The 23,647-nt window shown below is 47.1% G+C and overlaps 1 protein-coding gene across 7 annotated transcripts in view; it reads left to right on the top strand.

Moving 5' to 3' along the window:
* Positions 1 to 23,647, top strand: part of LOC105470224 (coiled-coil-helix-coiled-coil-helix domain containing 6) — a 237,539-nt gene that overhangs the window by 175,054 nt on the left and 38,838 nt on the right. For all 7 annotated transcript variants that reach the window (XM_011721997.2, XM_011722002.3, XM_011722003.3 and 4 more), the window contains one exon: positions 16,714 to 16,784. In XM_011721997.2, coding sequence (XP_011720299.2) covers positions 16,714 to 16,784 — 71 coding nt within the window. The remainder of the gene's footprint in view (positions 1 to 16,713; positions 16,785 to 23,647) is intronic.

Genomic DNA, 23,647 nt, shown 5'->3' with positions numbered 1-23,647 from the left:
GCAGGGCTAGCATCTCTGTTCATCGAGACTGGCTGCATTTCAGGAACCATTAATCCTCTTTGTATCTCTAAGTACTATGACCATGGACAAGGTTCTCTTCACAAGCATGCCGTGGTATCAATAGATAACGACTGTGAAAGATTTTTCTTCTTTTGGATTAATATAGTGGTGATGCTGTGGGTTAATGTGCTAGAGACAGGGTGTTACTCTTTTAACTAGGACATTATTAACAGAGCAAACCTGCTTTTTCATCTGATTTTATCCTGTGCCTGTTTCTTACTAGCTTTTTACTGAAAGACTTTTTTTTATTCCCTATTGTCTGATGCAGAAAGTGTAGGCAGTTCGTGGTTTTGGGAGTCAGACAGACCTGGGTTTAAATTTTTCCTCCACTACTCACTGGCTCTGTGACCTTGAACAACATTCTTCATCTCTCTGAACCTGTTTTCTCAGCTATAAAAAGGAGACGATGTTCCCAGCCTTCTCTGGCTGATAGGATTTAATGAGATCACTTGCAGTGGCACTTTGAGCCTCTAGCCATTCTGACCGTTTTTCAGTTTGTCCCCCTAGGCCCTTTAGCTCCCCATTTGCTCTGCCTGGAATGCTCTTCCCTTCCCTGTCCCTTCCCTCCAGCTGCCTGGTACCTTATGGGCATGTACACCCCAGCATAGGAGCCCTCTGCATGTGGACAGTCCTGGGTTTTCTACCAAGTGGGATTGTGGCCCTAGATGAGTCTTTCATTCTCGGTCTCTGCCTGTGAAGTGGGGAACATGGAAACTCCCACAGGGTCGCCATGAGGACCACCCTGGTGCATGGAGAGGCCCTGCAAAACCTGTCTTGCGAATACTGTGCTCTGCTGATTGGCAGTGGCCTCCTTCTCTGTTACAGTTTTTACAGGCTCGGGCAGCTGTGGGTGGGGCCCTTCAGGTCCGCAGGACCCAGTGCAAGATCAGCACCCTGCCGCCAGCCCAGCTCACACCCCCTGGACTGTCCTTCCAAAGTCAGGCTGGGAATGAGATCCCCATGCTCTTCCCCAGTAAAGCTGAACATTAAAACTTGGGAAAGTTTGTTTTGTTTTGCTATTTGCTTGCCCCTCTGGGCTTCCCTTTATTTCCCAGCTGGGAAGTCACCAGGAATAGACACAGTTACTTATTTACTGAGCACCTGAGTTGTGCCGGGCATGGCGCTGGACATGCATCTGGCCAGCTGGGGCACAGAGGAGATGTGGGGACTGGAAAGGAAAACAGGGAGATAAGGGGTTTTATATGGAATGATATTTTGGAAGTGGATAGAGGCATTGGTGGTGAATTAATTAATTAATTTACTTTTTAATTTTTTTGAGATGGATTTTTGCTCTTATTGCTGAGGCTGGAGTGCAGTGGTGCAATCTCAGCTCACTGCAACGTCTGCCTCCCAGGTTCAAGTGATTCTCCAGTCTCAGCCTCCCAAGTAGCTGGGATTATAGGCACCGGTCACCACGCCCAGCTAATTTTTGTATTTTTAGTAGAGATAGGGTTTCGCCATGTTGACCAGGCTGGTCTCAAACTCCTGACCTCAGATGATCTGCCCTCCTCAGCCTCCCAAAGTGCTGAGATTATGCACGTGACCCACCATGCCTGGCTGTGAATTTATTAAATGCCACTGAAATATTCACTTTAAAATGGTTAAATTTGTTATGTGAACTTCACCTCAGTAAATATTAAAAGGAGGAAATTGGTAAGATGGGCAGTAGTAAGTACATCAAATGTACATGTGTTGAGGGCCTGTGGGGCATTTGGTTCCCACAGGCAGTTAGACACAGAGGTGAGGCTCTGGGTGCCACCACTGACTCTGAGGGTCTCAGGCTAACATTGTTTTCTTCAGTGATGTCTAAAAGAGTAGACTATGTAGCTCAAGTTTACTGTAACTGCCTTTCTGTGCAGTGTTTGGTGGGATCTGATGACATCGTTCTGGGCCAGGTGGCTAAATGTTGAGATGCCCAGGTTGTGTGATAGGTTTAATTACCATATTGGAAAAATGCTAAGAAACACATCAACATTAACCCACAGAGTTTTCCTTATTCCTATCCTGGTCATTGTTTTGATTATGATTTAGATAAAGATGAAGAAACCTACTCATCAAATCTGCAAAATTTTCCAAAGCTTGGATGGGTAGTAAATGTGTTGAATGACCGTCAAAGACATTTGCAGTATTGGGCTGCCTGGAATCCATTTTCCTTTCTTCGGTGTCAGTATCTGAATTTTCGTTTGGAAACCTTCCTTTTCTATTGATATAGCCCATGCGTTTCTGAGTGAGATGAACCCAGTGCTAATTCTAATGTGTTCTCCAAGTCACTGATGTTGATGTACATACACCATCCTCCTGTCTATCGTGGTTGCTTTAGATGACACAGCCCACCCAGAAGACAGAAGAGAAGTTTGGGGACCTGGGAGAAATAATCCCTTGGGCTTCAGAGAGCACAGCTCTTTTTTGATTTCATCCATTCACCTTTCCTGGTCTTGAGAGTACCCTTCCATAGCGCATTGGAAAGGGACACTTTGTCCTCCTGCTGCAGCCCTCAGCAGTGCAACCGAGAGGAAAACCATGCTTAGCATGAACCTGACCTGAAGAAGGCAGAGCCAGGAGATGGAAATCACCAAATTTGTGGTGATCTCATCTAGCCACTTGATTTGTACAGCACCACTGGATGTTAAAGTTGTGAGAGCCAATAATTCCCTTGAGCTGATCAGGCCACTTTGATTCTAGTTGTCTGTTACTTAAAACCAGCAGTGTCCTGATTGTCACAGTGATAAGTCAGTCTCCCACAATCTCACCAGATCCTATTTGTTAAATTGTATGTTTTTTAATTTTTTTGTGTTGAAATTTGACAGGAAAAAGTATTGGGCTTTTTTGCTATGTCCCAGAAAACTCACTGTACATGTAGTGTGTAGCAACGTGAACGGAAAAGACCTTGGGAGTTTTCCTTGACATTAAGCTCAGTGTGATATGGAGTTGGAGACCAGATCTTAACTCTAGCCTTTTTACTGCCTACCTCTATGTCCTGGGAAGATCAGTTGACTTTTCTGAGCCTGGCATGTATCGCCTGTCAAATGGAGTGACACCTACCTTTCCAGTGTTGTGAGAATCAAAGGAGATACTGTTTGTAAGTCACTCAGCTTTCTGCGTTAGGCCATTCTTGCATTGCTGTAAAGAAATACCTGAGGCTGGGTAATTAATAAAGAAAAGAGGTTTAATTGGCTCACGGTTCTGCCGGCTGTACAGGAAGCACAGTGCTAGCATCTGTTTCTGGGAATACCTCAGGAAACTTCCAGTCATGGCAGAAGGCGAATGGGGAGTAGGTGTCTCACATGGCTGGAGCAGGAGCAAGAGAGAAGGAAGGGAGATGTGACACACTTTTTTTTTTTTTTTTTTTTTTTTTGAGACAGAGTTTCGCTCTTGTTGCCCAGGCTGAAGTGCAATGGTGCGATCTCAGCTCACTGCAAACTCTGCCTCCCGGGTTCAAGTGATTCTCCTGCCTCAGCCTCCTGAATAGCTGGGATTACAGGCATGTGCCACCACGCCTGGCTAATTTTGTATTTTTAGCAGAGACAGGGTTTCTCCATGTTGGTCAGGCTAGTCTTGAACACCCGAACTCAGGTGATCCGCCCATCTCAGCCTCCCAGAGTGCTGGGATTACAGGTGTGAGCCATGACGCCTGGCCAGGTGCGACACACTTTTAAAAAACTGGATCTTGCCTGACCTCACTCATCACCAAGGGGATGGCACTAAGCCATTCATGGGGGATCTACCTTCATGATGCAAACAGCCCCCAGGCCCCACCTCCAACACTGGGGAGATGTTGACATGATATTTGGCAGCGACAGAGATCTGAACTGTATCACCAGCACAGCACTTGGCACAGAGCAGGTGCTGAAACAGCTTCACAGGGGCAAGTGGTGATGCATACCATCAGCTTCAAGAAGGAAAAGGCTAACTCTGACTAACTTACTGGCTAAGAAACGTGTAACAGGAGACCCAGGGTGGTGTAGCCTACATGGTCAGCTTCACCCATAAACTGCTCATTTCTCTGACTCTTAGTTTTGCCCTCCTCTGACAGGAGACGCTGTCTGTGTCTCAGAATTCCTGGCAGTCGTCCTAAGTTTCACTCATCCTGACTGGACCACCTTAGTTACTCATCAGTCCTGTGGCCAGGGCACTGGAATGCAGTAGTTGGCCTGACCTCAGTCGCATCCTGCCACCTGTGGATCTGGGGCTGTAGTCCACTTCCCTAGAAGTACATGGATTCCCCATGGGAAGTGGGAGCTATCAGAAAGGGAGAAAAGGAATGGATGCTAAAGAGGCCACCAACAGGAATTGACTCAAATGGAACCATCCAAATGCAATCTAAGACTGTGTCTCTGAAAGTATAATACGTATGAGAAAGTCCTACTCAGACTACATCTTAGATTTATATTTCATTCTGGAACATAGATCAGTTGAGGCTCTTTTCAAAGAGTGCAAGCAGGATTTGGGGAACATTTGAAATTATGCCATGTGAGGAAGGGTGGTGCTAGTAAGAGAAGACTCAACAGCGTCATGATAACTAGAGGGTCACGGTTCTCCTGTGTGACCACACGTGTGAAAGTGGTGCCAGTAGCCACTGTCACTCATTGAGTGCTTGTTGCACTGCCCGGCATTGTACTCAGCTTTCCCCCTGCATTGTCTAATCCTTTAGTATTCCTCTGAGGGAGGGACCAGATCTACTAGATAGCTACTCCTACTGCCCTCATTTGTTAGATGAGGAAACAGGAACATGCAGGTTAAGTAATTCGTCCTAAAGCATAAAACTAGTGAGTGGAGAACCCAGGATTTAAACTCAGGTCTCCAGTTTAAATTCCAGATTCCCTGACCTTACAACAATGATTCTCAACATGAGCTGCACATTAGAATATCTTGGGAGAGCTTCTGTAAGATACTGATGCCTAAGGCCCACCCTAGACCAGTAATCAGGGTCTCTGTGGTATGGGGTGGGCTCAGGCAGAATGTGTAACAGTGGCTCAGGTGTTTGCCAGTGCACAGCCAGGGTTGGGGACTACTGGCCTAGAGTCAAGGGCCACAGCATGGCTGCCTTCCAGAGCCCAGTGGGAACTGCAGGTACATGAAGGAGAGAAGGACTATTAGGAAGAGGAGAGCAAGACCCAACCAAGGGCATTCATATTTTTAAAAAATCAATGTAGGCTGGGTGTGGTGGCTCAAGCCTGTAATCCCAGCACTTTGGGAGGCTGAGGTGGGTGGATCACGAGGTCAGGAGATCGAGACCATCCTGGCTAACACGGTGAAACCCCGTCTCTACTAAAATTACAAAAAAATTAGCTGGGCGTGGTGGCAGGTGCCTGTAGTCCCAGCTACTCAGGAGGCTGAGGCAGGAGAATGGCGTGAACCCAGGAGGCAGAGGTTGCAGTGAGCTGAGATCATGCCACTGCACTCCAGCGTGGGCGACAGAGCAAGACTGTGTCTTAAAAAAAAAAAAAAAAAAAATCAATGTAGTGTTTGGAACCAAGACCCCTAGAGGCCTCCCTTCTGCACACCCAGTGCTCCTCAGAGCTCACACACGTGAACCACCTGCAGGCTTGTAAAGAGCAGGTGTGGAGAAGGGTCTGAGAGATTCTCCATTTCCAACAGGCTTCCTGGCCATGTTGGTGCTGCTGGCACGGAAGACATTTTTTGAGTAGCAAGGCTGTATACTGCCATACTGCCGACGACTGAGCAGGCAGAGATTAAGTCAGGAGTCCGTGGTGAGTTCCCTGCAAAGGAAGGTCAGGAGGCATGCTTGTAGCTGCCTGCCTGGGGGCACGGCCATCTCCTCGGGGTATTCTGAGGGGAACTGGGGCCTGCTCTCAGGAGTGTGGCTGGCCGCTGTCAGGAGGGCTGAGCATCTCCAACACTGAGAAACGCTGAGTGCAGTGCCTTGTCCAGCCTTCCCTCCACACTCCACCTGAAAGCGGAACTCTAGGATCAGCACAAAGAGCAGAAGCGTCTGTTAGTGCCTGCTTGGCTCAAATGCACAGTGTCTGTAGATCTGATGCAGAGAACCACCCCCGCCTTCAGTCTGAGCAGCCGCACTGGATCCTCAGGGCATAACGTCCCTTAACCCTGGAATTCCCTCCCAACCTTGGATTTCCCAGATTTTGGGTTGTCCTTGGATTTTTTTTACTCTTCTACTCTGTTGCAGAGAATCGTAGCAATCCACAACCGTCAAGACTCTGTACAATCTTATTCAGGGGTCAGATCACTAGTAAGTAGCAGAATCAGAATTAAAATTCGTGTCCCTTGATTTTTTAAAAAATGTCTGTTGTGCTATGCATTTTGTTTTCAAACTCTTTAGATATTCATTTACTCGAGTATGTTTTTGCAAATGTAAAAACCAACCACCCAGCAGCACCAAGGCATGGCTGGCTGCCTAGCCTTTGTGCAGATAGTGGTGCCACCCAGCTGGACGGCCCTGCCTCCTCCCACACCCTGCCAGTGGAGTGATTACGGCAGTAGATTTCCTTGTCGATCCTGTTTACTCCAAGCACACTGTGGCATTCCCTCCTTGTCTGCCCTCACATGGCTTCTGTCCCAGGTTAAATGCTGTTCTGTACTTTGCAGCCATTTGAAGCTCTCTACCTTCCTTTCTACTTTAACACCCTCTCCCTGGCCTCAGGTTGGCTCCAGGGGATCCCATCCTCATCTGCAGGCCCTGGGTCTAGGTAGGATGAGATTTACCTTTCACATACCATAGCATAATTTTAAAAATTTGTTTTTATACATCACTTTAAATGGGACTTTGATCTTGTGCCTTTAACTGTTGATCAGGCATTTCTTCCATGAAGTTTTTCTTGAATAATCCCATTCCTCTGAACACTTTTTCTGTTATCTTTTATACCAAAACACAAACCCTTCCCTCATACTGTCTCCTACGGGGACAGTGTCACAGAGCTGCCTCTCACCCCTGGTTAGTCCCTCCTCTTACAAATCACTGGATAGATTTGGTTAGCCCTGTAGTCTTCAAAAATTCCTGTGTGTGCCCTTTCCAGGAAACTACAGGCTAAAGTCCCTTGTCTGTGTCTCCTCTGGGGCTCCACTGCCAAAGTCCACCAAAGAGGTGGGTCATTCCCACTCAAACACTTGTCTTGGCCACTTGCAGTGAAAAATATCTCTGGGATGACACTCAGCACTCCCCCAAAGGCTGATGGCTGCTGTTTAGTATTCAGTGTGAATCACCTTGTTAAAAAGCCTGTGCGGCTATTGCTAATTAACACAGCTTTATGCTTCTCTGTTGCTCTACTCTTTGCAAAGTCTGTGTGTGTGTGTGTGTGTATACATACATATATACACACAACTACATACAGCAGCAGCATATGCACACGCCAGTAATGACTGAAATGATAGATTCAGCCACAGACCCAGAAGAGGCATGGTCTAGAACACTCGGCTGTAAGCCTTGGACTCCGCATCATGGCACCAACAGAGAGAGAGTGACATAGAGGGATCTTTTCTCTTCCTTCTCACGAATGCCAGTATTTCTGGGAGGGTCTCACCTAAAGCCACTCTCACTAACACTCTAATTAGCAGTTCACACTGTAGCAAGGTTTAGATGGCAGCCAGCCAGCTGTGTTAAGAAATAGGACATGGAATAGATGTCCCAGAACGAGGTGCCTAGAAGGGGAAGGGTAGGGTGCCCTGGTGGAGGAGGGAAGGGGCTTGAGCTAGGATGTGAGGTATTGAGGCATGGCTTTTAGGACTGCCCCTGCTGCCTCCAGGAGGCTAGGCCGGGGGCGGGAGCAGTGGACTTGACTACCTTAAGCTAGAGGTGATGAGGGCAGAGCAGTCTGGAATGTGTCACATCCAGAATGAGCCAAGAAACAGCGCCTTCATTCATATTTCAAGCAGGCATCTGTCAGACCCATGGTTGGCCAAGCATTAAGCCATCAAGGTAAAAAACTGACTCTGAGCCCATTCGGGTCCCAGTCTAAGCCAGGGAGACAGGCATGTCAGCAGATGATTGCAGTGGGAAATGCCGCTGAAAAGTGTCTTGGTACAGCACACTGGGAAGGAAATGATTAGTTTTGCCTGGGAGAAGAATGACATTGTTCAGCAGAGATGACCTGGTTGTTGGGTCTCAAAGCATGAACAGGAGTTTCTCGGGTAGACAAGGGAAGAATTAGCAGAGGAAAGAACATCTAGAACATCATGGAGGCTTGGAAACAGCAAGGCATTGCAGGAGAAGTGCAGCGCCTATGGGGACAGTGCCAAGATTATTTACCAGAGAGGGCCCGACCTCACAGGGGGCGTCTTGGATGTCATGCTGCAGGCAAGGGGAACCATGCAAGTTCTCAGCTGAGAGCTGTAGAGGAGGGTTGTCCCTGTAGCCGCAGTCAGGGGATGGAGCAGCAGGGTGGCCAGGATGGGGGTTATGTGAGATGCATCCTTGTGTTTGTCCACTCATAAGATGATAAAGACTGAATGGAAGCAGTGACAGGGAACAGAAAAGGAAGGAGTCAGGTAACAAGCAAGGAGACAGGGTTCTCTGAATTTGGTTGCAGCCTGAGATAGGGACCCATGGGATAGGAAGCAGTGGTGAATGACAGGTAGCCCTCCAGGAGCTGGATAGCTAGTGGTATTCAGTACTTTAAGAACTGCAGGAATCAGGGACATGATGCGAGAACCAAGAGACGAGGGCATGTAACAGGAGAGTTCTGGAAGGAGACTGACTGGCAGAGGGAAAGAGGAAATACGAGTGGGATCAGATCATTGATGGAGCACAGTTCTGACGAGGGCCAAGCCTTCCTGAGTAGACGCTGCACAGACGCCATCAGATCTGCGTCTTAGACTCCAGCCCGTCCTCAGCACCTCACTCCCACTCCAGCTGCTATCTTGACTTCCCCACCCATTGTCTCCTCTATGTTTAAAACTTAGCAGGTCCAAGCCTGTGGTGTTGTCTCATTCTGAACTGCCACTAGTGGAGATGGTGTTCCACACTCCCTCAGCTAATGACCCACCCATCTCTCTGGGCCACTGCAGCCGCCTCCGGGCTTCCAGGCTGACGGCCGCTTCCACTCTTTCTTCCCAGTTAACACCATTACATGGCAGCCAGCAGTCCTTCCAGAATGGACATCAGATGGGGTCTTTTCCCTGATTAAGCCCAGTGGCTCCCTACCAACTCTGGAACGGGCTCTGTGGCTTGAGGCCCAACCCTTCTGGCCCTCCCTGCATCTGTGCCTCACGCCCTCCAACACCTTCTGACTGCGCTCATCTTGCTGCTTTACACTGGGCCTGTTCTCATCCCAGACTTTTCCCAGTCTTGACTTACTTCTCTTGTTCACATTATTCAGACTTCTGCCCAGTGTCAGCCGGGGGTGCAGGAGGGAGAAGGCTTCCCTAGCCAATCATTTAAAACAATACCCCTACCTTGTTGCTCCTTTTCACTTTATTTAGCCTGCTGTGGTTTTGTTTTTTTTCCCCTCCATATCCAAAGTGTTGGCTCTGTGAAGTCAAGGACTTCACCTCTCTTGGTTCCTGCTGTGCTCAGTCTGTTTGCATTCATTATTCACTGGATCCTCAGCACTCCTGAAAGCTAGGTAGACATTTTTCTCCCTGGACCAATGAAGAGGCACATTCAGGGAAGGGGGAGTCATCATCCATGTCACAGTAGATGCTGGAACAAAGAACCCAGATGGCTGATGGGCATCTCTTCTGAGGGTGCAGGGGCCATGGGTGTGGGCAGAGGCGTGCCTGGCCCTGGTGGAAAGTGCTGGGGGTATGTATGCCCAGCGGCAGCTGCTATTGTCTCTTGGGTGGAAATGAAGTCATCTGACGATGGGAATTCAGAGGTAACTGGTAGAGTTGAGATAGCTAAGAAGGGGAATGGGCAAAGACGCCAGCCTAGGGTCTCAGGAATTACAAGTTGCATGGAAGGTTCACTTGACTTTGCATTGACTCTAGTCAAGGCAGATCTCTGAATCTCTTCAGGGTCTGTGCACACTTGTTTTGGGTAAGTGAAGAGCAAGTCAGGAAAGAGGGGTCTCCCTCTCCAGATGACAGCACAGTAGGGCATAGCCGACTAGCCTCGTAAGTTTGCCAAGTACCAGATGTGCAGCCACTTAACAAAATTAAAATTCTCATTCATTCATTCATTGGATGGGTAGCTGACTGCATGTCCTGAGCTTTTAATTTTTTATATTGATTATTTGGACCTTTTTAAAAAGACTTGTGTTCATTTCTCACTTATTTGTGGTTTTTACTATTTTCACATCAGAAACTCTTTCTCCGAATCCTGAATGTGTTTATTTTCTTCACTTCCCTTAAAATGTAGCGTTCCTGTGAATTTTGAGAAGCTTTGGATAATTAGGCTGTTAAGTTCCAAATCTCACCAGATGACCAGCGTTTGGCCATGTTGACAGCATCTTGGCATAGGGCTCTCCTGTCTTCAATCTGTTCCTCTCAGATTTCTGGGATTTACTTGCATTGTCAACGCTTGGCCCTTTTCCCACCTGCACTAATTTTGCTGGGAATCTCTCCCCTGCTTTGGGCAGCAGGATCCTAGGCTGCACATTTTTCTACATGGAACCATGTGCTGGCAACCTTTGGTTTGTTATTTTTCTTCCCAAGGGACAGCTCGGTAGAATAGAAGGCTTGACACTGTGTGGAAAGCCACCAGGCCCGTCCTCGGATCCTGTTGTTTTGCTTGAAGTTTTGACACCCAGAGTAGGACCCTTTGCCTTGCTGAACCTCAGTTTCTTCATCTGTCAAAGGGGTGGTATTTCTTACCGTGAAATACTGCTTTTAGCTTGCCAGGAATTGACCTGTTGGAAAGTCTCTGCTTCAGTGCCTGGCCTGAGGAGGGCTGTTGAACCTTGTGAGTGGACATATCACTGTTTGATTGAAGTTTTGAATACATTGCTAGCGGGAGCAGAGCACAGTCCATGACTGTTGGCTCCTGCATTCTCCCAAAGCATTTGGAGAAATGTTCTCACTTTGTGGGAAAGGTTCCAGGTTCCTGATTCTCACTCCCTCCCACCCATCTTGGCCCCACCCTCAGCCTCCTCTGTGCTTTGGTCGGATTCTGTGCTACCCTCAGCTGGCTTCCACTCCAGCCTGTCAGCTCCCCTAGAGCAGGGCCTCCTGGCACAGAGTGGGAATAGTGGGAATCAGCAAACTTTCTTGATTGGCTCTATAAATGACTAGGTCCTGATCATCTTTTCGGATATTCTCAAGTGCGATCATCTTCTCGGATTTTCTGTAGTGGTTCTGACCCCTATGTCCATTTACTCAACTTTATATTGGGGGCCTGCTGTCTGCCAGGCACTGTTATAGGCTCTGGGGATAGGTTAGTGAACAAAACAAGCTAAAGTCCCTATCTGTGTGGAGTTTACATCCCCAAGGAGACTTCACTCTTCTGATACTCTCAGATCTCTCTTGCAAATATATATTATACTTGGTTGGTTTTTATGCATTTGAGTAGGAGAGGTTTAGTTATTAAAACATGTATTGAATATTTACTTTGTGCCAGGCACTGTTCTAAGCATTTTATACGCATTTTCATTCGATTCCCACAAAACTGCAGAAAGGAAGTTCTGTCATTGTTGTCATTTTACAGATAAGAAGCTGAAGAAACAGACCCAGAGGTCTTGACCCTTGCCTGTGGTTACACACCCGGAAGAGGTGGGTCCTGACCCTGCACAGGCAGTCTGACCATGGCATGCACACGCTGCTGCTGCCCTGTGCTGCCGCTCTGTTCTTGGACTGCTCCTGAGACCTTGGTTCTTTCTTTGCTATTAGACGTAAATCTTCAAGTGTTATGACCCTTTTAGGCTCCTTCTCTCCTATGGCGCCCAGCATAGCCTGTGCACACCGTAGGCTGTGAATGACTGCTCTTAACTCGGGAGGTGGGTGGGGGGTGTCTTTCGGGGCTCCAGTCCAAAAGTTGCTCTCCCCAGCCTCCACAGATTAGACTCTGTTGTCTTCACATCTGTGATTACACACACCTTAATGCACTGGTCCCATGCTGCTCTATAGTTATGGGGGTTCCCCTCAGACCTCTGGGCCCCATGTCCTTCTTCCTCCCGCCCCGCACCTGGATTCTGGCTTTGGGGCAGGGGCTGCCGGGTGATCTTTTCTGCTCAGACATATTTTGTCATCTTCTCCTCCCTGGACTCCTCACCATGCTTCCCTCACCCTCACCCTTGCTTTTGATCTCACAGATCCAGGCCCTTGGAGAAATCAGACAGTATGAAATATGAAAACTGCTCGGGAAGTAATTGAAGAAACACTGTGACTTTGGAAACCCATGGAGATAACACTCACACCTTCTTACTCACGTTATTTAATTTTTAATGGCAGATTTAATTAATGGAGGCCAGGCCTCCTGCTTTCAGATGTGCATGTGGGGCAGCTGGAGGAGGAGGAGGGGCAGCTGTTTACAGGGCAGAGGAAAAGACTGCAAATTTGGGAAACGAAAGAGTCCGACGGGAAAGTCCCTGGTCACTGGGTGCTAGTTAATGTGTGAGAATTCGGTAGAGTGCACTTCAGAGAAGTTTCCCAGTGTCTCTCAGTGGGCAGCAGGGCTCCTTTACAGGCACATCACGCTGCCTTCCCAGGCACTGTGCTGCAGGGTTCCAGGAGCTCTCTAGAACTGATGGCCTAGCCAGGGAGAACTGGACGCCATCGTCCACACAGCTGCCAGAATGTTCTTTTAAAAACACAAATCAGCTGGGCACAGTAGGTCACACCTATAATCCCAACACTTTGGGAGGCCAAGGCAGGCAGATCACTTGAGCCCAGGAGTTTGAGACCAGCCTGGCCAACATGGCGAAACCCTCTCTCTATAAAAAGTACAAAAATTAGCTGGGCAGGATGGTGCATGCCTGTGGTCCCAGCTACTGGGGGGGCTCTGAGGTGGAGATAGCTTGAGCCCAGAGGTCGAGGTTATAGTGGGCTATGATCAACCACGGCATTCCAGCCAGGAGTGAGGCCCTGCCTCAGGAAAAAAAAAAAAAAAAAATCCTCCCTGCCCCTCCATCACTGAGAAAGGAAAGCCTTCTTCACCCTCATTGCCCATGAGGTGCAGTCCAAGCTTTTGAGCCTACAGCTGGTGTCCTCCACGTCCCCTTCTGGCCATTGCCCTGTGCCTCTGCAGCAGCAGTGGCATCTCTTGCCCCATACACAGCCCTGTGGCAGCCCCAGGCTCCTCGCACTACTGCCTGTGTTCAGGAGACCTCCCTCTCATTTGGCTCATTTCTGCTCATCCTTTAAAATGCATTAAAATGGATATACCCTTTGACCCAAGAATTTGACTTCTACAATGTTCCCTACGGATATACTTAGGCACCAAGTTCTAGATGCCAAGATGTTCCTCTTAGCTTTGTTTATAATAGTAGAAGACTAGAAATGACCTCTGTACAAGGATGGGTAGCTGCTTGACTGATACTCAAGGGATGATACTACAAAGTATTCATTCCTACTACTAAGTGCTGGTCAGCCAGAGTGGGTGAGGTCTCTGAGGATCAGTGGAAAGATGAGGTGTGGCACATTGTGTCTGCTGCAGTCCAGTGAGCGTCAGGAACAAGTGGGGCACGTGTGTGCTCACACACACTGAGGGCTGAGTCCAGACTGGCCAAGAGGCTCACTGTTCACTGCATACCCTCCATGCTTTCCACTTTTGTTTTTTAAAACCATATGTAAGTACTTTTCAAAAACATTCTTTAGTGTAAATAAAAAAGATTAAGCCTCAGTTAGGTATTGGCTCCCAGGAAGTCAGTCTGACCCATGGTTTCTGCCAGGCTGTCCTTTCAGGTGCCCCACAGCACCTAGGATGACTGGCTGAGTGCCCCATTGTAATTATGATGCCACCATCTCAGAGCTCCACGAGGCCAGGGAGCAAGCCACACTTGTCTCAGAACCCTCTGGCACTTGGCGTGTTCTCAGTATGCACGTTGGTAGTGTCCAGTCCTTCTAGATGCCCTGACCTGGTGATTGGTTGAGGAGTCCACAGAGTGCCCTGCCTCCCCAGAAGAGGGAGTCTAGGTCCAGCAGCCTTGGAAAGGCCTGATGGATGAGCAGCTTTGTGAACACAGGAAGCCGGCTCGGTACTCCCAAGTTGTGAATCGGAGACCTTCGAGTGCCAAGGGAGCTGCGGTTGTGAGGACATCCGTCCCTGTAGGTCTGCTCAGGCAGATTAGATGAGGAGGGTAGGCAGGTCAGGACAGGACAGGATGGGGAATTTCTCTGAGTCATTCTGAGGAACAATAGAGGAAGCTGCAGCAGGGTAATCACCGCCACTTCTTGGCCTGTGGGTACTTCCTGTGACAAATCAAGTTGACCACATGTTCAAACTGAGCTTGCAGTCAAACCCAAGCGCTATCCAAATTCACCAGAGCCAGGCTATTTCTGGCAGTATGGCATCTTGAGCATAGTCTCTGAGTGTCTCCTGAAGCCCACAGCGGGCCGAGCCCATCTGGGTCAAGGATTCGCTCTCTGAGAAGGTCGGCAACAGGTGCCTGGGCCTGCAGGACGGTGACCTGACACTCAGGAGTCCTGTGGGCACAGCCATAGGAAGAGGGGTTTGGCTCAAAGAGAAGGCCTGAGCCATGAGGTTGTTTTGTGGGAAAGGAAGTAGGCCAGGATGAATTGTGGGGGGCGGGGCTTAGGATGAGGCATATTTTAGCTCTGGAAAATTCAGTGGCTGTGGTGGGCTGAGGTGGGTGCTGTGTGCCAAACTGTCTCTCCGCTAACTGCAGGCTGGGTAATACCCTGTGTTGCTGTTAAGAGAAGTGACTTACCCAAAGAACACCACCAGCATATGCCAAAGCACAAATCAAAATGTGGGTCTGTGGTCCATGCCGTCTCCTGATGAGGTCTCATGAAGGGGAACTTCAGACAGAGCTAAGCGATCCCCACCCAGGCTGTGGCGGAAGGGCGTTTGCATGGAGTGGAGGTAGGGGTCCATCCCTGCCTCAGTTACCTTCCCTGTAGAAGGCTGAGGGGGTCCATGGTGCACAGGAAGTGCTTTCCCTGAGTAGCTCTGCCCCTGCGCACCTCTCATTTCCTGTCTGCCCAGCTTCAGCCAGGCTAGCTGTGTGCCTAGTGGGCAGAGAGAGCCTAGCTGAAGTCCTATAAATGTGCAAGGCAATGCAGCTCTAAAGTTCCTTCACTGCCACACAAGCGTGTTTCAATGACTGACTGATCTGTGCCTTCAGTAGGTACCTGAGGCCTGAAGCTCCCATTTGCTCATCTGTAGAACAGGGATAATCATGCTGCCTGTATGAGCTTTTTTTTTTTTTTTTTTTTTTTTGGAGTTTCACTCTTGTTGCCCAGGCTGAAGTGCAGTGGCAGTCTCGGCTCACTGTAACCTCCACCTCTCAGGTTCAAGCGATTCTCATGCCTCAACCTCCCAAGTAGCTGGGATTACAGGCGCCTGCCACCACACCCAGCTAATTTTTTATTTTTAGTAGAGATGAGGTTTTGCCATGTTGGCCAGGCTGGTCTTGAACTCCTGACCTCAGGTGATCCACCCACTTCAGCCTCCCAAAGTGCCCATGTGAGGCTTTGAGGAGTAGATGTGGTTGTGTCTGCAAAAGATCTGACCTCAAGCCAACTCCATGTGACATCTGCTGCGCCTTCCTCACCCGCACTGGGGAGGTCTGACCACGGGCCCTGCCCCACCTCAGGTTGTTTAATTTCTGAAACTGCTTCCTCATGAGTCAGCCCAAGGCTGGCCTTCTCCCTGCTGCCTACACGTCCATGTGTGGGCTTCACCACACTCCCACCTGGAGCACGGCGGGAGGCTGCTAGCATATGTGTTAATGTCCGTCTCCCCTCAGAACATGCGAAGGTGCTGGAGCTTCACAAAGAAAGGAAGATGTGGGCCTGGGCCTTTGTGGCCTGGAGCAGCTTGCCTCTGAGGCACAGCAAAGTTCCATAACCTACCCACAGCCACGTGGTGGTGGCATCAGGACTTAGACCCAGCTGTGTTTTGCCCCCAGGCCTGGGCCTTCCCTCCACAAACCTAGGTCTGTAGGTGCACACGTACTGGGTGATCTCAGGACAAATTAAGTGTGTGCCTGTGGATGCTCCCCTCAACAATCTAGACAGATGATTCCTGTTCCAATAAGTAGGGTGGTCAGGATAGGCAGCAGAGTGTGTCCCAGACTGGGAATCCAGACACCTGGGTTGTAGTCCTGACACTGCCCCATTGCTCTGTGACTTTGGACAAGTCATTTCACCTCTCTGGGAAGGAAAGTCTACCTGTAAAATAGGGGTTGGACCAGATCAAGACTGAGCAATTTTTTTCTTTAAAGATAGTAAGTATTTTAAGCTTTGTAGGCCATGTAGTCTCTATCATAGCTGTAGCACAGAAGCAGCCACAGACAATACGTGAACAAATGAGCGTGGCTGTGTGCCCGTAAAACCTTATTCACAAAAACAGGTGGCAGGCCGGATTTTGCTCATAAATCGTGGTTTGCTAACCCCTGAGCTAGAGGATCTCATAACGCACTTGCAGCCATTGCTACTCTAGGATTCTGTAGCAGCAGCCATGTGTGGTGGAGCTGGAACCCAAGCTGTGGATTAATCACCAGTCGGCTTTGATGCCGGTCAAGAAATTAGCATCTGTCAATTTCTAATGTGGTTGCATCCTATGAGGGAGCAGAGGGAAATTTCAGTCTTTGGTAACCAGTTCTGTTTTTCTCCTTGTAGAATGCTGAGATGTATAAACTGTCTTCACAGCAATTCCATGAGGCAGCTTCGAAGATGGAGGGCACAATAAAGTAAGAATATGTTTATTATTCTTTGTAAACTTGGCCCACATTTGTAAAAATTCCCACATGTGGCTAGAAACCTGCCACCACCTGCCTAATTTCAAGTTTCCCTAATAATACACACAACCATCTGTTCCTCAGCTCTCTCACCTGGATCTGAGGTAGCCATTGGTCATCTGTAATTGGCCAAATTAGCACTCAGTTCTTATCTAGCTCCTTGGCAAATTGGATTGGGGCTGAGGTAGACTTGCAGAGTTATTTTCAGGGCCCAGTGTCTGGTGAGCAGGGGCTCCTTTCCTTGTGTAGCTAGCTGAGGAACTGGCTGTCAGGCCCCAGAAGGAGTTGGGGCAGGAATTCTGCTGGCTTCTCTCCCCTCTGACTGTGGAGGGGTTTTCAGGGGAAGGTATCCCCTCTCAATGCTTCCTGTGCCAGGTACGTGCAGTGCACCCTGTGCGCACTCCTGCTCGGGGTGGCCCACGCTTCATGCCCAGAGGAACTGAGGCCCAGAGAGCTGCTGGCTTGCTCAGATCACACAGTCCTAAGTGTCAGCATTCTGTCCCCTGTCTGTGGTGCTCCTGTACCATCCATTGAGGACTCAGGAGCAGGGAGGTGCTCACAGTGTGCCCAGTACCAATGTGGCTCTACTCAGTCAATAGTACAGTTCCCTGGAAGGTCAGAAAGTGATCCTTGCTGGAAGGAATTGGGTCTTATGGGTTCTCTGTGTGAAGTTGGTCTCTATGGACCTGAGAGACCTTCATAAATTAGCCAAGGGGCTACCACCAACTCCATCCACTCCCTGGGAAGGCTGCTCCCTCCCAAGAGTGAATTGGGGCAATTCACCCAGCAGCCCTCAGGGCACAGAGTTGTGAGCAGTGGGTCTGGCCTCATGAGAAAGAAGTGTCAGAGACAGGTTTGCATGATACTTGTAAAAACAGCTGTGCAGAGAACTGTGAGGAGCTAGAAGGACAGGGGGGACAGACGAATAGTCAGTATAGATCCAAAGGCACAGAATAGGACAGGCAACAATGTAGGCTGGTTTGGGGATCTTTTTTTGAGACAGGGTCTCACTGTGTGGGCCCTGGAGTGTAGTGGCGCAATCATGGCGCAATGCAGCCTTGACCTCCTGGGCTCAGGTGATCCTCCCACCTCAGCCTCCCAAGTAGCTGAGACCACAGGTGTGTGCCACGCCCAGCTAATTTTTGTATTTTTTGTAGAGATGGGGTTTCACCATGTTGCCCAGGCTTAGTGTAGGGGTTTTCTTCTTGAACACTAAACACCTAAAGCTCATGGGGATACTATATATTGTGGCAGAGCCATTTAAGAATGAGTTTGGGGAAGAGAAAATAATTATCTTGAAATTTTGCTAGATGTGGTGGCTCACACCTGTAATCCCAGCACTTTGGGAGGCCGAGGTGGACAGATCACCTGAGGTCAAGAGTTCGAGATCAGCCTGGCCAACATGGTAAAACCCCATCTCTCCTAAAAGTACAAAAATTAGCCGGATGTTGTGGCACATGCCTGTAATCCCAGCTACTTGGGAGGCTGAGGTGGAAGAATCACTTGAACCTGGGAGGTGGAGGTTGCATGAGCTGAGATTGTGCCACTACATTCCAGCCTGGTCTACAGAGCGAGACACCATCTCAAAAAAAAAAAAAAGAAGACCAATTATCCTGAAATTTCAAGTCCTGTAGCAATACTAGGAGCCTGGGAGGAAGAGAATCTTCCAATAGGCAGATAGAGACAAGGACAGGTGTTGAGACAGAAGCACAGCCCTGCTGATGCTGGGACCACACAGAGCCTGAGTGAGTGAGCACCAAGGCTGCCTGCATCCAGGAGTTGGAGGGTGCTGCACTGCCCTGCAGGGTGTGAGCCACCCCACACACAGACAGCCTGCCCCCACTGATGGCCAGCCCTCGACCTGTTTCTGAAGGGTTCCCCCTGGTACGTCCTGTTCATCTGGGGCTGAGAAATACCTGGAATCACAGAACATTGAGAAGGAGAGCTGTGGTGGCAGCCACATCAAAGAGGCTGATGAGTGACAGCTACAGCATGGATGTGATCCCTGGAGGTGGGCCAGGCCACAGCTGCTGCCCCTTCTCTTACCCAAGCAGCTTCTTTCAGGGCCAACAGCCCCTCCCTTTTTACCTGGAGCCAGGACCCACCTACCAAGGAGAAGATGCACTGGGGGAGAAGCTAGGCAGCTTTCTGTTGATAACCATAATGCTTGTCACCTGCCAAGTGGCCCACCATCATTGGGCAGCCCCTTTGTTAATTTGGCTTTATTGTCATAGCCTTTCTCATCCTCATATCCCCCGAAGGCAAGGTGGGATGGATGTGAATGTATTTTTAATCTGAGTGAAGCATAAGGGTTTTTTGTGTGTTTGTTTACAGCATCCCTTGATAATAATTACCACTATTTACAAGCAGTAAGTACTCTGCAAGGCATTTCAACTCCATTCTATATTTACTCTTGTTAGTTTCACATAGAAGTGAAGAGTCTGGAGAGGTCAAATAACTCCTTTTGTCCATGGTCACAGCTAGTTCTGTGGCAGGGCTGGAGTTGCTCTTCCTTTGTTTGTCTTTGCATCATTGCTGTCCCTTGCAGGCCCTACCTGGACATAAGATGGCAGCAGGGTGGAAGTCTCAGAGCCTCCCTGGGTTTTGGACTCTGACCAGGGCTCAGACCTCAGCCCCGCCCCTTAGCAAGTCACTTCACTTCTACAGGCCCCCGTTTCCTCACCTACAAAACAAACAGGACACACTCTTTAATCTTTAAGTGATAATTAAGCAAGATTCCACATAGAAAGTTGACCTAGGATGTCAACAACTGTTGTTGATATTAGTGTGACTGTTTGCTATGGACTAAATGTTTTGTCTCTCCAGAACTCAAAGGTTGAAACCTCACTCCCAATGTGATGATATTAGGAGGTGGGGCCTCTGCAAGGTGCTTAGATCAGGAGAGTAGAGGCTTCGTGAGTGGGATTCGTGCCCTTCTAAAAGGGACTCCAGAAAGCTCCCTTTCCTTTTCTACCATGCTGAGGTCACAGAGAGAAGACACCATCTATGAACCAGAAAGTGGGCCCTCACCAGACATCAGATCTGCCAGTGCCTTGATCTTAGACCTCTCAGCCTCCAGAACTGTGAGGAATAAACGTCTACTGTTTATAAGCTGCCCAGTCTCTATAGTACTCTATTATAGCAGCCTGAATAGGCTAAGATACTGTTAATAATGGCAGTCATTTTGGTCACTATTTTATAGCACCTAGCTTGGTATACAGTAGAACGGATTTGATATATAAATTGAGTTTATAAAAACACTTTTCCTTTTCCCAAATATATAAACAGGAAGCAGTATACAGTTAGAAATTATTTAACTTAAACATCAAGAGAAATCTTTGAGATATTTCTTGGATTAACATATATTGTAAATTACATCATAAATATCATAGAAATAAATGCCAACTGCTGATAGCAGTAATATTGAGGAGTTTTCTTCCAAGACCATGGAGTATGTTTTAACAACTTTGAGTAAACTGTTTGCTTAGATGGTAAACTAGATGTCCATGTATTCATTCATTCATTTAATACACATGTATAAAGTGCCTGCTGTTTGCCAGACACCATGCTAGGCCCTGGGGACACAGTGATGAACAGGACAGCTGCAGTCCCTGCCAGCAAGGAGCTTATAACATTTGGAGAATGACAAACAATGTTTTAAAATTAATTGCACAACAAGCAGTTACCCAATTAACTGATTATAGCAATGAGTGCCATGAAAGAAAGAGTCTAAATTAGAAAGAACATGTCACATGGTGGGAAAAAGCATTTTAAACAGAAGGATTAGTATGTGCAAAGGCCCTGAGACAAGAAGCAATTTAACTTATTGAAGGAATTGAAAAAAGACCAGTATGTCTGGAGAGTAATGAATGAGAAGAGAGAAAAAGAGGAAGCTCCAAGAAGTGAGCATGAGCCAGACCATGCAGAACTTTGTAACCATAGTAGGAATTTTAACTTGATCCTAAGGGCAGTGAAATTACCTTTTTCAAAGCTTTATTTATCTTCTAATGTATGCGTTTAAGGCTACAAATTTCTCTATAAATACAGCTTTAGCTACAAGTTTTGATATATTATATTTTTAGTATGAATCAGTTAAAATTTTTCCAGTTTTCCTTCTGATTTCTTTTTTACTCATAGGTTATTTCAAAGTATATTGTTTAATTTCCAAACATTTAGGGGTTTTCTAGTTACCTTTTTTATAATTGGTTTCTGTTTAATTCTTCTGTGATTAGAGAACATACTCTAAATTCTTTGAAAATTTTTGAAACTCGATTTATGGTCCAGTATATGATGTGCTTTGGTAAACTGTCCATGTGCATTTAAAAAGAACGTGTATTCTGTCAGTAGATGTAGTGTTCTGTATTGTCAATTAGGTTAAGTTGGTTAGTCATGTTCAAATTTTCTGTATTTTTAATGACTTACAGATTTATTGTTTTTTTCTGACACTTTCCTTCTGAGTAAATTTTTTTTACTATTTCTTTTCTCTTTCTTTCTTTTCTTTCATTCTTTTTTTTTTTTTTTTTTTTTTTTTTTGGACAAGGTCTCACTCTGTCACCCAGGCTGTAGTACAGTAGCATGATCACAGCTTACTGCAGCCTCAACCTCCTGGGCTCAAGAGATTCTCCCACCTCAGCCTCTTGAGTAGCTAGGACCACAGGTGTGCACCACCAGACTTGGCTAACTTTTTAAATTTTTAGTAGAGAAAGGGTTTCACTATGTTTTCCAGGCTGGTCTTGAACTCCTGGCTTATGCGATCTTCCTGCCTCAGATTCCGAAAGTGCTGGGATTATAGGCAGGAGCCACTGCATGTGGCTGGCCTTCATTTTTTTTTTTTTTTAGTGTATCTTTTCTGATAAAAGTTCTATTTTTAATTATATGTAAATACATTTTTCACCTTCATTTTGAAAAATATAGCAGTCATTTCTTTCAGCTCTTTGAAGATATCTTTACATTCTCCTTTGTTGTTGATTTTGTTGTCATTCCTTTACTTCTTTTTTCTCTGTTTTTAACATTTTCTGTCTTTGGTTTTACTAAGCTGTACCTATAGATTTTCTTTATTTTATTCTTTTTGGGATTCAGGTCTTGAAGTTTGACATCTTTTTCTCAGTTTTGGAAATCTCTTACCATTATCTCTTCAAATAACACTCTCCCCTATTTTATCTTTCCTCTTTCCTGAGGTTATATATATTACTGTCTCATATGTCTCTTGTTCTTTTTTTTGTTTGTTTTTCCTCATTTAAAAAAAAATTCCATGCTGTAGTTAGAGTTCTCCTTATTGGTCTTTTAGTTCATGGATCCTCTTTATTGTGTCAAGTGTGCTTTAAATCTGTTGCATTCAGAATTTCAGTTACTAAATGTTTTTCATTCTAAAAGTTCCATTTGCTTTGCTTTTTTTTTTTTTTTTTAAGATTCCCAGTCTCTGGTGAAATTCTACCTTTTGCTCTCTATTTTCTTGAACATATTAGTTACAGTTATTTTAAAATCATCGGAGGGTCTATTTCTGTTGCCTTTTTTTTTTTTTCTTGTGGTCCTATTTATTTGTATGTCTGTTAATTCTTGATTGAGTGCCAGAAATTGTCTGGAAAGATGACAGAGGTCCTCTGTGATACGACCTTCCCCCGAGATGCCTAGGGATGTGGATTTCAAGGGTCCCTCTTTCTTGGTGAGCTCTAAACCACTATTTTCGTTTTCTTGGCTCTGCGAGACTTCTGAAAACTCCACTCTTTCAGTGACCTCTTTTAGCTAGCTTCTTAGCTTCTTGCCTGAGTAGCTCAAGAATTTGACAAATGTTTTAAAAGAAGAAAACCACTGAGTATTGTCTCACTGTTTTGTAGCTCCTTTCTCTCTGGAATCCTGGTTCCGTAAGTCCTAGCTGCCTGGGAAGCCTCCACAGGAGCATTACCTCCCTGTCATCCTGTGAGACTGCCGAGAGCCTCCACAGCTTTTCTTGCCTTTCAGCTGAAGCTATTTGCCTGACATTCAGCCTGTCTTCCTGATCCAAGAATTGGCAGAAACTTTGAGGGGGAAAGTGGCTCTAATAACAAACACTCACCTCTCCACAGTTCCCTTCAAACTTCATAATCTTGGACCTCAAGTCTTAGTTGCATTGGTCCTTAGATGCCTTCACACAGATTTTTTGTATTAGAACTTAATTTCTTTTTCCCTCAGGGGAGAGCATAGGCGTTTCACAAGCTGCTCCATTGTAGCTGGAACCAGAGGTCCTAACTGAGTTTTTGAGGAATGACTAGAGTTTGCCAAGCAGTAAAGGGCCACCCCAGGTAAAGGAAACTAAAATCCTAAAGCCAGACCCTGTTCGTTTTAGCAGCGTGAGGCATCGAAGACACGGATGACTCTCCCAACTTGTCTTGGGACACCAACCTGTACTGAGGCCTGGATCAAGCCCAGCATATGTCAAGATCTCAGAAGACTCCTGCCTCAGGGCCAACAGGGAGCTCTCCACCGAAGAGGAGTGTTGATGGCAAGGCTGACAGTCACAGACTAGGGCCTCTTGTTTTGGAAGAATCCTATTGTTAAGACAGAAGTGAATATTCAAAGTGTGTATGTACACCCCCGCCCACCCACCTCACAGCAGCACAGAAGGCAGAATTGTTCAGATTTTCTGAAGGAAGAGATTAAGACCCCAGGGAACCTTCTGCATTTATTGTGTCACATCTATTTTTTATGACAATCTTCAGTCCGCTTCCCGTGGGATTCATTCAGAATCTGTCTTGGCTTCTTCTTGTCAGGAAACTTGTACAGTCCTCCCTGGCCCCACAGAGAGCCAGCCCTCAAAGAGGTTAGAACAATTGAGTTGA

The sequence above is a fragment of the Macaca nemestrina genome, chromosome 2 (genome assembly GCF_043159975.1).
Source record: "Macaca nemestrina isolate mMacNem1 chromosome 2, mMacNem.hap1, whole genome shotgun sequence".
NCBI classification, from domain to species: domain Eukaryota; kingdom Metazoa; phylum Chordata; class Mammalia; order Primates; family Cercopithecidae; genus Macaca; species Macaca nemestrina.
Note: the sequence above shows the minus strand (reverse complement) of the source record. Positions and strands in the feature narration are given on the sequence as shown.